The 13,035-nt window shown below is 54.0% G+C and overlaps 2 protein-coding genes across 5 annotated transcripts in view; both read left to right on the forward strand.

Annotated features, from left to right (window-relative positions):
• Window positions 1-3,064, forward strand: part of Igdcc4 (immunoglobulin superfamily DCC subclass member 4) — a 33,109-nt gene extending 30,045 nt beyond the window's left edge. For all 3 annotated transcript variants that reach the window (XM_063243287.1, XM_063243286.1, XM_063243288.1), the window contains exon 20: window positions 364-3,064. In XM_063243287.1, coding sequence (XP_063099357.1) covers window positions 364-774 — 411 coding nt within the window. In that variant the 3' untranslated portion in view covers window positions 775-3,064. The remainder of the gene's footprint in view (window positions 1-363) is intronic.
• Window positions 3,065-5,352: 2,288 nt separating this feature from the next.
• Igdcc3 (immunoglobulin superfamily DCC subclass member 3) overlaps window positions 5,353-13,035 on the forward strand; it is a 34,604-nt gene continuing 26,921 nt past the window's right edge. The window contains exons 1-2 of one of the 2 annotated variants that reach the window (XM_063243253.1): window positions 5,353-5,665; window positions 7,437-7,745. In XM_063243253.1, the coding sequence (XP_063099323.1) occupies window positions 5,575-5,665; window positions 7,437-7,745 (400 nt within the window). In that variant the 5' untranslated portion in view covers window positions 5,353-5,574. The remainder of the gene's footprint in view (window positions 5,666-7,436; window positions 7,746-13,035) is intronic. The other variant, XM_003463503.4, reaches the window with a different exon arrangement.

The following is a 13,035-nucleotide window of genomic DNA, read 5'->3' on the forward strand; positions in this document are numbered from 1 at the left end:
GTGACTTTCCTGGGGAGAGAGGTCCAGCCAGGAGACCCGGTGTCTGCAAGGTTGAGTGGGGGGCAGGGAAGCCCATTTGGAGGAACAGGTGTTTCACTAAGATTGGGGGCAGGTTCTCCTCCACTCAGGCCTAGAGAGGGAGGCCGGCCTAATGCATTGCGCCTGTCGTCCTCCCGGAGCCCCTGACAGAGACTGGAGCCCTTACCCAGGCCTGAGCATCCTGTCTACCCGCGCAGTTACTGCGTTCTTGTTCCCACCTTGCATGCAAGACACTCTGATGGAGGGTCATGCTCTCCACCTGCTGCTGGCTTTTTCCTTCTTCCCAGTGACCATCCTCTGTTTCTTGTTCTCTACTCTAACCAGGGAAACGGGAGGAAGAAACCACCCCCAGCATGCAGGAACCAGGTGGAGGCCGAGGTCATTGTTCACTCGGACTTCAGCGCTTGCAGAGAGAGGCCTGACCTCCATTTCCAAGACCCGGAGCCTGATGACCTGCAGCCTGTAGAGGCTCCTGGTTTCGCCTCTGGCATTGCAGATCTTGGGCAGGGGTCAGACTGGCTGAACCAGGAGCTTGGGGAGTGTGAGCAGGCAGCTGCCAGGGCAGACCGACTCACCTGCCTACCCGAGTCAGCCAGTGCCCTCCGTGCCTACCTGGACCTCCAGCCCTGCAAGACTCTACAGGAGGCACCTGGGGACAATTGCCAGCCCACAGCCCTCTGCCCTCCAGGGGCCAGCCCAGACCTGCCTGGAGCCCCCATCTCTTCCTCTGCTTAGGTCTCCTGAGAGGAAGGTACAGTTTGAGGGAGGCCAGTGCAGCACACGGGACACGGCACACAAACCCACGCATGCACACACACGTACCCACAGATAGCGTTATTCACTTGGGAACTGCCTAGGATGCTTTAGCTGGAGGCAGAAGAATCGGATTATTGGCTCCTCCCTTGTCTTTGCAGCACATAGGTGACATGTGAGGGACACGTGAACCATTGCTACCTGTGATACACACGTGTGTGAAGCGTACAGCTTGGTGAGCTGGGAAGCCTTTGGCATCCCCAGCAGTGGTCACTGTGGCCTGTCAACCCTCGGGGTGGCCTGACCCTGTCCTGTGGGCTCTGCCACACCATCACCCAGCCTTTTATTCTGCACTCTGAGAGTGTCTCCAGCACCTGTTTGACAGAGAGGGCCCCAGCCCGCTTCCTGTGCACGCAGGCTCCACAGGCCTCACATTTTAGCTACATTGCCCACATGCCCAGCCAGACCTAGACGGAGAGGGTCTCCCTGGCCACCTTCGGGTGTGGCCTGCGTCTGATTGTGTGCTTTGGGAAGTGCCTGGCTTTGGAAATCTGCTTTCTCTTGCTCTTCTTTCCTTTCCCCTCAATGTCTCCAGGCCACCTTGCTGTGCCAGTTCTGGTGCCAGCTCTGCTCCCTGGCATCTCTCTCTCCCACTTTCTGGTTTCTCTCTCTGTTCTGTCTCTCCTGCCTCTCCTAACTACAACATCTAATTCTCCTGCCTGGGTTCAACGCCCCTGCATCTTTCCCTAACAACATGACTACCTCATGTCTACTTCCAGGCCATAGTGCACACCTGTGCCCCCTCCCCTGGGGCACCCCTGCCACCCCCTGTAGCTTGGGCACACCGAGCCCCCTCCCCAGGGTAGGTTCATAGGAGGCCTTCCAGCTTCTCCTGCCCTTCCTTTCTCCTGGGGTCAGGATGGGAAGGTCCTCCTTGGAGGGGTGAATCAAATCCGGGTCACACACGGGGGCGGGGCGGTTTTGAGACAGGACGTTTCCATGCCCTCTAGGAAGGGAGGCAGGCTTGCTGCCCGGAGGAGGTTCTGACTTTTCAGTTTTCAGGAGTTCATGCCCGGCGCCTTGAACCTGATTAAGGTGCTGCAGGAAAAGGGTCACTGGCTCCTTTGGTTTTGTTCTTTTCTTTAAGTTGAATCCTGCAATTCTTTTCTACTGATGTGCCATGCAGGGACAGCTTGACTCTGTCTGCCCTGCTGTGAGAATGATGTCACTCACTGCGTTTCTCACCCCGGCCTTCTCAGGAGCGCAGACTGCAGGCCTCCTCTCCCTAACTCCTGGGTACATCAAGAGTTAACTGGCTACTGGGCCAAATTAGAAATAATCAAGCCTATCTTTCTTTCCTTTCTTCCTTTCTTTTTTTTAAACGGTGAAACGTCAGTTGCAGACCCTGAAAGCATCTGTGTTTATTACGACCGGGTGTCACTCAGAGTTGACATCCTCACCTACATTTCCTCCTCCGCCCCTCCTCCAGCCAGCCTGTGATAACACTAAAGATTATTAATGTCGCTTTTGTATCTCGTTAAAGACAGAATTGTCACTTGCATTGTTTCTGTGGCATTCAGCTTGACTGTGGCCAGCACCACAATACGTTTCATCATTGCTCCGAAGGTCAAAAGCCTCATTTTATTTTGCTGGTTTGATTTTTTTTTTTTAAAGAAAATAAGACTGCCCTGAATTAAATGGCTGTTTTAACAGTAGGCTCTTAGCGTTACACCACATCGGTCATTTTTCATGTTCTTGTTTAACAGGCACTGAGGTTCTGGTTTAAATTAAATAGCTGCAAATGAGACAATTTATAACCCATTAGGTTGGGTGGAAAATTGTTTCTCAAAAGCAAATAAGTCATAAATCTGGTATCTGCCTATAACTCACAGTTGATAAGAAAGTGGCCATTACTTAGGAGCATTATATATGATTTGGGCTCTGGGTAATTTGGAAGTGTTAGGTTTGTGTCTTTGTAGCAGTATTTTTATTAGAAAAGAGTCGATTGGCCTTTTACAGGGTATTAATCCCTTTATCACTTACCATGATGCCTTAAGTTTTTTGAGTCTCATTTAAATAGTTTTCTTTTCTTGATGCATGACAAGCGTAACTGGTCCCTGCTCATTTATTTGTCTGTATTTAGTTTATGCTGCATTATTTAATTATTTTTCCAGCATCTCTTCCCCTCACGGATATTATATTCTTTAGTGTTAAGAAAAGGCGTTGATCATGTATCTATCCCGATGATGAATTAATAAAGTATTTTCCAGAATTACGTGATTTTTTTTCCTTTTTATCGGTACTGGGGGTCGAATTACGTGATTCTTGATGGAACCCCAACGAGTAGGATTTCTTCAGTTTTTTTTCTGCCTTAGGAAGTTTACTTCCACCAGGATGGGAAAGAGGATGGTTTTTTGAAGGTTGAAGATGAGAAGAAAAACACCCAAGCCATCTTTCTCCCTCAGCAGGCACTTGGGTTCAACTTGCCCATCCCTGCAAAACACAACTGGAAACCAGGGAGCATGTGTTCTTTGACTCTTAGGGGAGCCCTTGGTCTGGGCATACACTTTGCACACATACTCCCACCCCATTCTTGAGTACAAGAGCAGCAGTTTCTACAGCTATGCTATATAAATCTGGTCATCAGACTGACTTGTGGCTGCGCATTCCTACACCAGCACAGTGTCTGCAAGGCCAGATTGTCCTGTGCACACTCGCCTGCATAAGCACCTCGCTGTCCACCAGCTCTTGTGTTCACACCGCCTCCCATGCAGGACTCCACACTGGCCCCATGAATCACAGGCTTATAGTTGGCAGCTGCTCTGGGCTGAGGATCTTTGCAGAGACTGAAGCAAGTGGTGCTCTTTATTGGAAGGAACCCAGAGGCAGAGGCTGCTCTGCCCAGGACCACCCCCAAAGTGAAGGGTGGGCCAGCCCCGGAGTTAATTGACAGATCATACAGAGAGATACTGCCCATTTTGCATGCAGCAGAATAGCCATTATTTGCATCCACTCTCAGACTGAGGGTTGTGATGAAGGAGAATTAAACACTTGTCAAGATGAATTTAAAATGACAGCAATTCAGGACACCAATTTGACCTCTCCAGAGTCCAGGATGAGCCAAGAAGAGGTGGTGGAGGAGTCAAGCCCTGCAGGAGGGAGTTCCAGGGCCTTCGGGGCCAGGAAGCCCCTCCTTCCCTACCTTGCCCAGGGTCAGTAGCCCCCGCACTCCCCACAGCCCTTCCTCACATTTCAGCTCCAGCACTCTGGGGCCCCTGACCTTGAATTTCTCCACTGCTGCCTGCTGCTGCACAGTGAAGGTTCCTGGGCTGAGCAAGGCCTCCTGCTGGGTCAGTGGGCTTGGCCATCCACAGGCAGTCTGAGTTCTGGAGGCCTGCGCTTCGGCCTCTGCACCAAAGTTAGTTTTATGTACAGTCCCAGGGTTCCAGAGTTAGAATCAAGAGAGATCTAGTCACACCTTGGCATCCCGCCGAGACCCAAGGCCCAAGGCCCAGAGAGCTGCCACTTTTACATCCCCAGCTCTGGGAGTTGAGTAGGAGCTGCTCAGTGACCTTGGTGGACTGAGTTCATCACCCTCCAGTCAACTGCAGACCCTTTACTACAGCAGCAAGCCGCCAGGAGTCAAACCCTAGCGGGAGGGCAAAGTGTGTTTTCTGTGACTTGCTCACCTCCTCTAACATTCTTCCCCCGCGACCTCATTCTCACACATTTCTTTGTCATAAGATACTGAGTGTTCTTTGCTGCCCAGAGACGTTACTGGCAATTTTCACTTCAAGGTGCTTGCCCAGCTACCAGGTTGTTTAGAGGTTTCCAGGGCTGCGCGGGAGAGATAGGCTTATCGTCGCCTTTCAGCCCCGCACAGGGAGGCCGTGGTTGGCCCTGCTGCACCGCAAGGCTGAAGCAGTAGGGGCCGGGAGAGAACTCAAGGGTGTACTTTAGCGATCTCATTGTCCAGGCGGGTCTGCTATGCCCGGGTAGTCCACCCACGTGCCACAACTCCCAAGTGCAGAGAGGCCGGTCTTCCAGCTAAACGACCTATCCTTGGACTGCCAGGACCAGGAACTTATGGAATACAGAACCTATGATAACTTTGAGCAGCTTTGGGGGGGAATTAGCTCTCGAAAACAGACTCGAGACAGTGGAGGAGGACGAGGCAAAAATAGTGGAGCCCTGCAAATAGTGGGGCTTTGCATGTCTGTCCGCCGCCCCGGACCCGCTCGCTCCACAGTCCACTGGGTCTGCGTTCCCAGCTCCCTTAGATCCTCGACCAGCGGGCCGTGAGGGGACCCCCGGCTGCAGCCCCAGAGGGCGCCGGCCGCCCCAGCTCCAGTTCAAAGCGCAGGGGGCGCGTCCGCCGCGCAGCCGGGAATGTCCGGCCGCTTAAAGCGCTCGCCGGCTCTTTTGTTCCCCAGACCCGGCCTCCGGGGAGAGGGGGCTGGAGGAGGGGACGCGCGGGGAGGGGGGCGAGGGGAGGAAGGGGGCGGCGGGCGGAGCGGAGGGCGGGGCGCGCGGGCGGGGCGAGTGTGGAGCGCGCTCCCCGGGCGAGGCTGACAGATCGCCGGCCGGGTGGGTGGGTGCAAGATGGCGCGAGCCGCGCTCCCCTTGCGCCCCCCGCGCTCCTAGGCGGCATGCGGCCTCAGCCCCCCGCCGCCCGGGCTCGGCCCCGGCCCGAGCCCCGGCCCCGGTCTCGGCCCCGGCGTCGGCCCCGCGGGACGCTGTGAGCCGAGAGAGGCCCGGGAGCCCCGCGCCCCGAGAGCGCCCATGGCTGCGCCGCGCCCCGCGCCCCTGCTGCTGCCGCCGCCGCCGCTGCTGCTGCTGCTGCCCGCGCTGCTGCTGTCCGCGCCGGGCCAGGGTGAGCGAGGGCCGGGCGTGGGGAGCGAGGACCGAGCCCCGGGGAGGCACCTCGGGAACTCGGGGCACGCTCTGGGTCCCGGACGTGCGTGCGTGCGCGCGAGGGGCGCGGCGAGGCCAGCGTGGGAGGTCACCGCACGGCCGAGTCCCACCCGAGGGCTGCAAGCTGGGGCACGCGGAGACCCCCGGTAGCCCGAGGCCGGAGAGGAGAGTGTGAGCCGGGTCTGAGCCGGAACCCAGAGGTCTACGCGGGGCGCGTCCCGGATTTAGAGCGCTCGAGGAGACTGAGTGGAGAGGAAGCAGAGGACCAGGAGGTTCCTGGCCGGGGGCCGGGCGCCCACCATCCTCGCCTCGGCCCGTCTCACGGAAGAGGGGCGCCCCTCGAGTCCCCTCGGCTCATACCCCGAGTTCTCAGCGGACTTGTTTTGGTTGCTCTGTCTCCTCTCCCTTCCCAAGAAGCCGAACACCGCGTCCACCTCAAAGAGAAACTTTACCCGCGTTGCCTTCACGGGGTTGGAAGGAGGGTGTGAGGCGGCCGAACTCGAGGCAGGGGTCGGATGGTGGGGCTTTGAAGGAGTGGGGTCCTCGGGTGCTTCAAAACGTTCCAGTCCCTGGGGTGATGGCTGGCAAGGCGCGCCCCACCCCTCCGGCAGGCAGGGGCCAATTCAGATTGCTGGTCCCCTGGAAGTGTGAGGCGGGGTCTGTGACTGCCCTTTCAGACTGGGGGTGGTGGTCATTTCTCCTAGAGGCAAGTCTTAGCTGGGCTGCTAAGTTGTGTGCTGTGGGCCACTTGGCACCCTGCCTGGGATCTGAGCGCTGGTTTCTCCAGCAGCCTTGGCTTCTCTTGATCCCTGGACTGGGCTGGTCCCGCCTTTCTGCTTTCCTCTCCTGCTCTTTCAGCTCATTTTTCTTTTGCAAGAGCAGCCAGGTCTGCTGCCAGCAGAGTGTTAGGACCCCCCTACCCCGTGCTGTTGGGTGGGGCTTAGGAAGTATTAGGCTTGGTTAGTTAGTCTTTTTTTTTTTTTTTTTTTTTGGTACTGGAGATCAAACTCACAACCTTGGGCTTACCAGGCAGGTGTTGTCCCACTGAGCTAAACCCCTGGCCTGGCTTGGTTACTGTTCATCTCCTCCTAAAACAAAAAGCCACAGACCAAGACCCAGAGCATGGGAGGACAGGAAAGATGACAACAGGCCACAGCCTGGCCTGGGCCCCGGGCCCTGCCACATATTGGACCAGGCTGGTTAAGTTAGCACAAACAGGCGTGACGTTTTGCCATTTCATCCTTTGTCTTAGAACTTTTACCTTTCCATGGTGCCTTGGAGTTTGTTAATCAGGTCATACAGCCCTTGACATCAAGTGCACCATTGTTCCTTGATTTAAACAGATGAGAGGGAGCGAGACACACTGAATGCCACGCCCTGGAAGTGCTTCTCCAGGGTGACCACGCAGGGGGCAGCCCCTGTGCTGGTATTGTTCTTGCTGTTGAGTCCAGACTTTTGACTACTAACTGTGAGACCCTGGATGAGTTTTAGGTTTCCACTTAGATTCTCTGGGTATCCAATTCCTTGTCTGTGAAAGATGAAATGGTAGAAAGAATATTCATCTGCATGAGCTGGTCTGGTGGTCACACACCCACTGCTCGAGATGACACGTGGTAGTGCATGGTTCCTACAAACAGGACAGAAACGAGGGAGCCCGAGGTCCCAGTGTGTGAAGTCTCCCTGGGTGTACATTTCATGCTGACCTCTCCTTCTCCTCCTCCCTGATGCAGGTCTTGGTTACTCTGCAGAACTGGCATTTGCTCTGGAACCTAGTGATGACATTGCTGTCCCGGGGCAGCCCTTATTACTAGGCTGCAAAGTGGAGGGGACCCCTCCTGTGCGAGTCACCTGGAGGAAGAACGGGGTGGAGCTGCCAGAGAGCACCCACGCCACCGTGCTGGCCAACGGGTCCTTGCTGATTCCTCACTTCTGGACGGAGCGGCCAGGCAGCCTTTCCGAGGACGAGGGCGACTATGAGTGTGTGGCCCAGAACCGCTTTGGGCTGGTGGTCAGCCGCAAGGCGCGCATCCAGGCTGCAAGTAAGTGGTCGGCCCTTCTTGTCCCTTCTTCCCTTTGTAGAAGAAATAGTGCTGATCAGTTGGTCTGGGGCATGAGGGTGGGACAGGTTCAAGCAACCTTCCATGACCAGTGTTCTAGGGCGGGCCAGCTGAGAGGAGTCCAGCAGTGAGCTCTGGTGGTGGAATTAGATCCTGGGCTCCTTTACTGATTAGAATGTGAATTGCCAAGAATGTTGCCCAGCACTGGCAGTGTGGGTGGGGCTGCGCCCATCTTGGGGGACCTTGGCCTAGCTTCCTCTGCCCGTCAGCTTCCAGCATCCCAGCATTGCAGTCCTATCTGTGCGGTTCTTGCATTGAAAGGTAAACCACTGAGTTTGCGGGTGATTACAGATTTTTTTTTTTTGGTGGTGGTACTGGGGATGGGACTCAAGGGATCCAAAGATGATTTGGGCTACATGCAATTTTTAATTACATTGACTTTTAGAGCTTATGGGCAAGACTTCACTATACCAGTAATGGAGTTCTGAAGCTTGTCAATAAGTTTGCTTTTAGGGGTTGGGGATTTTGCTCTGCGGTACAGCACCTGCCTGGCAAGTGTGAGGTTCTGAGTTAATTCCTGATACCAACCCCCTCAAAAAAATTTTAAAAAAAAGAAAGAAAAAAACCCCAAAAAATCAAGCTCACTTTAAAAATATATAGTATGGGCTGGGGATTTAGCTCAACGGCATAAGTGTCTGCCTGGCAAGCAGGAGGAGGTTGTGAATTCCATCTCTGGTACCAAAAACTAACTAACTAACTAAATAAAAATAAAAATATATAAGAGCTGGATGTGGTGACACACACCTATAATCCCAGCACTCTGGAAGGTGGAGTCAGGAAGAATACAAGTTCAAAGCTAGGGGGGCAATTTAATGACTAAGTGAGTGAAACCTTGTTTCAAAGTGAAAAAACGGTACACAAACCTGGGCATGGTGGCACATGCCTGTGAGCCCAGCACGTGGGAGGCTGAGGCAGGAGGATCACTGTGAGTTCAAGCCCAGCCTGAAGTACATAAGGAGATCCTTTCTCTAAAAACAAACAAACAAATAAATAGATAGTGTGTGTGTGTGTGTGTGTGTGTGTGTGTGTGTGTGGGAGCTAGAGGGTCTTTTTTGCTCAATGCAAAGACCCTGAGTTCAATCCCCGCAAAAATAAATAAATAATCCAAATGGTTTAAAATAAAAAATATACAGTAGAGACCCAAGGTGTCATTCAGTGGAGAGCATTTTTCTGGTATAGACAAGGCCCTGGGTTCAGTCCCCAGCACTGCAAAAAATAAAAAAGATACGATAGAATTTTAGAGTTATATCAATCATGTGTGTCTCTGTTCACGATGATGTGGTTTTTGGGCTGGGAGAGAAATGGCCAGACAACATGCCTCAGCTCTAAAATAGTGCTTTGCTGGCCCTCATGAACCACCAGTGGTGATGAAAGCTGTAGGTGTGCTTTAACCCTCTGTCCTGAAAGTTCTGTTATCCTATTGTCACTGAATCTGTGCCCACCAGGAGTGTGCTACATACACTCAGATTCCTTAATGCTTATTAAGTGCTTGCTGCGTGCTGGGCACCCTAAGTGCTTGATGGGAATCATCCCACTGAGTCATCATCACAAGGACCAGAGAAGATGGGCCCTTATCCTCCCCCATTTTGCAGATGAGAAAACTGAGCCTCTGAGGGTTCAGGGCTGCATTCTGACAAGAGGCAAAAAAGCAGGACCACAGCGTAGGCAGCCTGAGCCCCTTGGCCCTTTCACCAACTCCTATGGCACGCTGCCTTTTTCCCAGCCCAGCGCTGACAAGTTTCTTCCTGGCTCTGAGGGCATTCGCACGGTTGCTCTGAACGGCTGGTGAGTGATGAATTGTTCCAGGCAGGAGCCCTCTCGCGGGGAGTAAGATGCCCCTTTGTTCTAAGGAAGGCCGATCCAAGCCCCCATCTGGAGCTCGCTGGGAGGCAGCCCTGGACTTGGAGACCAAATCACTTCTGGCTCAGCCGCCCCTGTCCCCGACTCTGCCAGCAGTGCAGGGGGTAGGCTGGTGCGCCTCTGAGCAGATGGCTGGGTGTGCAGAAGCGACTCAGGGACCCAGGGCGGGGACTGGGGTGCGGGAGATGGGATGTTTATGTATATATTTGTGTGTTTATCTATTCATTTACTTCTGTGATGCCCGGAATTGAACCTAGGGCCACGCATGCGCACCCGCACGCGGCAAGTGCTCTCCCAGTATGCTCCTCTGAGTAGTGGTACCTCTGCTGCCCTGAGCCTCTAACAGTGCAAGGAATCGAGCTGGGAGGAGGGCTGGCCTGGCTAATCCTTAGGTGTCCCAGAGACAGTGGAAGGGTTCCCCTCCTGGCACCGCCTTCCTGACCTGGCCTCCTGTCTCCCCCAGCTAGGCTGAGGCCCCAAGGGGAAGAGCATGGGTGCCAAGCAGCCAAAGTGGCTGGATCCCTTTTCTCGCTTCACAGGCTGATGTCCCTAGAAAGCGTCAAAGCTGATTAGCCCTGCCTGGGTCTCTGCCTTGGGCAATCACTCCCTGCCCATTTGCCCGCTGGCACTGCAGATGTTGTGTGACATGGGCAGTTGGCTTTCTGAGAAGGCGTGAGGAGTCTCTGGAGACCTGGACCACTTCTCCCGTCTGCTCCGCAGGGGCTGATGGCCAGGGAGTAGTGCACTCAGCACCAACTGACATATGCGGTCCTCTCCTTCCAGGGGATCAGCCCGAGGAGCCTCCTGGGCACCCAGGTAGATATGTGTGGGTGCAGTCTTTCCTGCCCAGGGGGCTCAGAGCAGTGTGAGCTGCACCGCAGGCCGTTCCCTTAGCCCTTCTCATCTGAGACGCAGGCACATCATCCAACCTCGTAGGACATCTGTGAGGATCAGCACATCCCACACTCAGCCCCACACACAGGAGCTACCTGGGAACCAGAGCCAGGGGCTGCTTCCTCATTGGAAGGCCATGCTGGCTGGGTGTGGTGGTGCACCCCTGTCATCCTCACTGCTTGGGAGGCTGAGACTGGATTGCAAATTCCAGGCCAGTTTAGGCACTTTAGTAAGACCTTGTCTGAAATTTAAAAAAAAAAAAAAAAAATGTTTTTAAAGCATCGGGGATGTCGTAGTTTGGTGGCACAGCATCTCTAGGTTCTACCCTTGGAACCAGAAATTTTAAAATGCACTTTCTTGGACAAAGCCTTTACGTGTCATCTTGGCTGCCTGTGGAGTTTAATCTCCAACAAAGCAAACTGCCTGATTCTGCTCCCAGCCCCCTTTCTCTCTCACCGCTGGGATTCATTTAGGGAGGACTCTAGGGAAATCTCTCAGGCAGCAGAATCGCTGGAGCCAATGGCACCTTGTGTTTTAACCTCTGCTGGGGGGCCTTGAGCCTTGGGGAGGAGCGGAAGCTGGGAGACCGAGGAGATTGGACTGTCCCTCTGGAAGGGTGGCTGAGCAGGGATGCGTGCATTGATGCCCACTTGCTGATGTCTGTGTGCCTGGAAGGCTCCAAGGAGGAATGGCCCAGCCTCAGAGAGTGGGGTCAATGAGTCCCCTTCTGCCTCAGTTCCTGCACCTCCCTTCCAGGTCTCAGGCCCCTGGGGCAGCTGGGATAGAGATCTGGGACCCAGGATCAGCTTTCAGGGACTGAACTGAGCCTGCGTCACCTAGAAGTTTTGATTTCAGAACATGGGTCTGGCCTGGATTTTTGTTTCTCTCTCTCTCTCTCTCTCTCTCTCTCTCTCTCTCTCTCTCTTTTTCTTTTGAGACAGGGTCTCACTCTGCATTTGAGGCTGCCCTTAAACTCACTGTGGCCCAGACTAGTGATCCTCCTGCCTCAGCCTCCCAAGTTCTGGGATTACAGGCCTGTGCCACCACACCTGGCTTGCTTTTTGTTTCTCTCAGGAGCCCAGTCACAATGTGCCCATGCTCTGGGTGGCTGAGTGTTCTTGAGCCTCTGTACCCTCATCCCAGGGTTCAGGGGAGGATCCAGTGAGGTACTGGATGGAAAGAACCCAGCCTGGGCTTGGCATGCTGAGGTGGGAGGAGAAGCTTTGTAAGTCATATCTTTAGTGGTCAGGACCACCCACTAATTTAGGAGGAGGTCCTGCTTAGCTCCATCCTGGCTGGATTCCCAGCAAGCCGACTGGGCAGGCTTAACAGTGGATGAGAGCCTGGGCGGAGGCAGTCACAGCCCTGGGCTTGGTGGATTTGGGCCTTAGCCCCACCCACTAGTCTCAGCCTCAGTTTCCATTTATTTATTGTATGTATTTATTGAGAATGGAATCCTGGGATCATTGAGCTAGTTTTCTTTCTTTCTTTCTTTCTTTCTTTCTTTCTTTATGTATTTTTGACAAAAAGAAGTTTGCACTATGCAGTTTGAGTTTCACTATGCAGATCAGACTGGCCTTGAACTTGTATAGATCCTCCTGCCTCAGCCTCCCAAGTGCTGGGATTACAGCTATGTGCCACCATGCCTGGCTGCCCCACCTTTATTTTTGAGAAAAAGTCTTGCTAAATTGCTAGACTGGCCTTGAACGAGCTGCCTGAATAGCTAGAATTGTCTTTGGCTCCTTCTGCCTTAGCTGCCTGAATACCTAGAGTTGTACACACGTGCTATGAGCTGTGTTTCTTCATCTTTATTTAGTTTTTTTGTTTTTTGAGGCTGGGTCTCATTTCAGAGCTCAGGCTGGCCTGAAACTCACAGCAATCCTCCTGCCTCACCACTCGAGGGCTGGGATGGCACAGTAACTATTATTACTCTGAGAAGGGATAACTATTATTACTCCCAGGAAGGGTCCTGCTGTCCAGACTGGGAACAGGCAGTGAAGAGTAGAGAGTGGGAAAGGCTGGCAGTGCTGGCTCTGCTCAGATTCCCAGTTTCTCCAGGTTCCCGGCCCCTGCTCTGGGTTCGGACCATTGCCAGCACGTCCGAGGGAAGCCGGAACCAGCTGCTCTTCCATGCTCACCGGGAGAAATCTGGGCCCGAGTCTGGGCGTAGGCCTGGCTGGGGTCAGGAGAACTCGGCCCTGAGTGTCTTCTGGGACCCTGAGTGGAGGGAGAGGAAACCATGCAACCTTCCTCACCGGATTGCTCAGGCCAGTTGCATGGGACTGACCATCCCTCCTTCCCTGAGGTCAGCTCCCTGAGCCCAGCCAAGGCAACTTGGCAACCTAGGCAGACCTAGGGATTTAAAAGACTGCTAGGGAGGTAGCTCAGTGCAAGAACTCTGGGTTCAATCCCCAGTACCCCCTAAAAAAGGTTGGGGCAATGGAGTGAAGCCTGTCTT

This window comes from Cavia porcellus, unplaced genomic scaffold (genome assembly GCF_034190915.1).
Source record: "Cavia porcellus strain 051 isolate PalLab524CR breed Dunkin Hartley unplaced genomic scaffold, mCavPor4.1 scaffold_37, whole genome shotgun sequence".
NCBI lineage: Eukaryota > Metazoa > Chordata > Mammalia > Rodentia > Caviidae > Cavia > Cavia porcellus.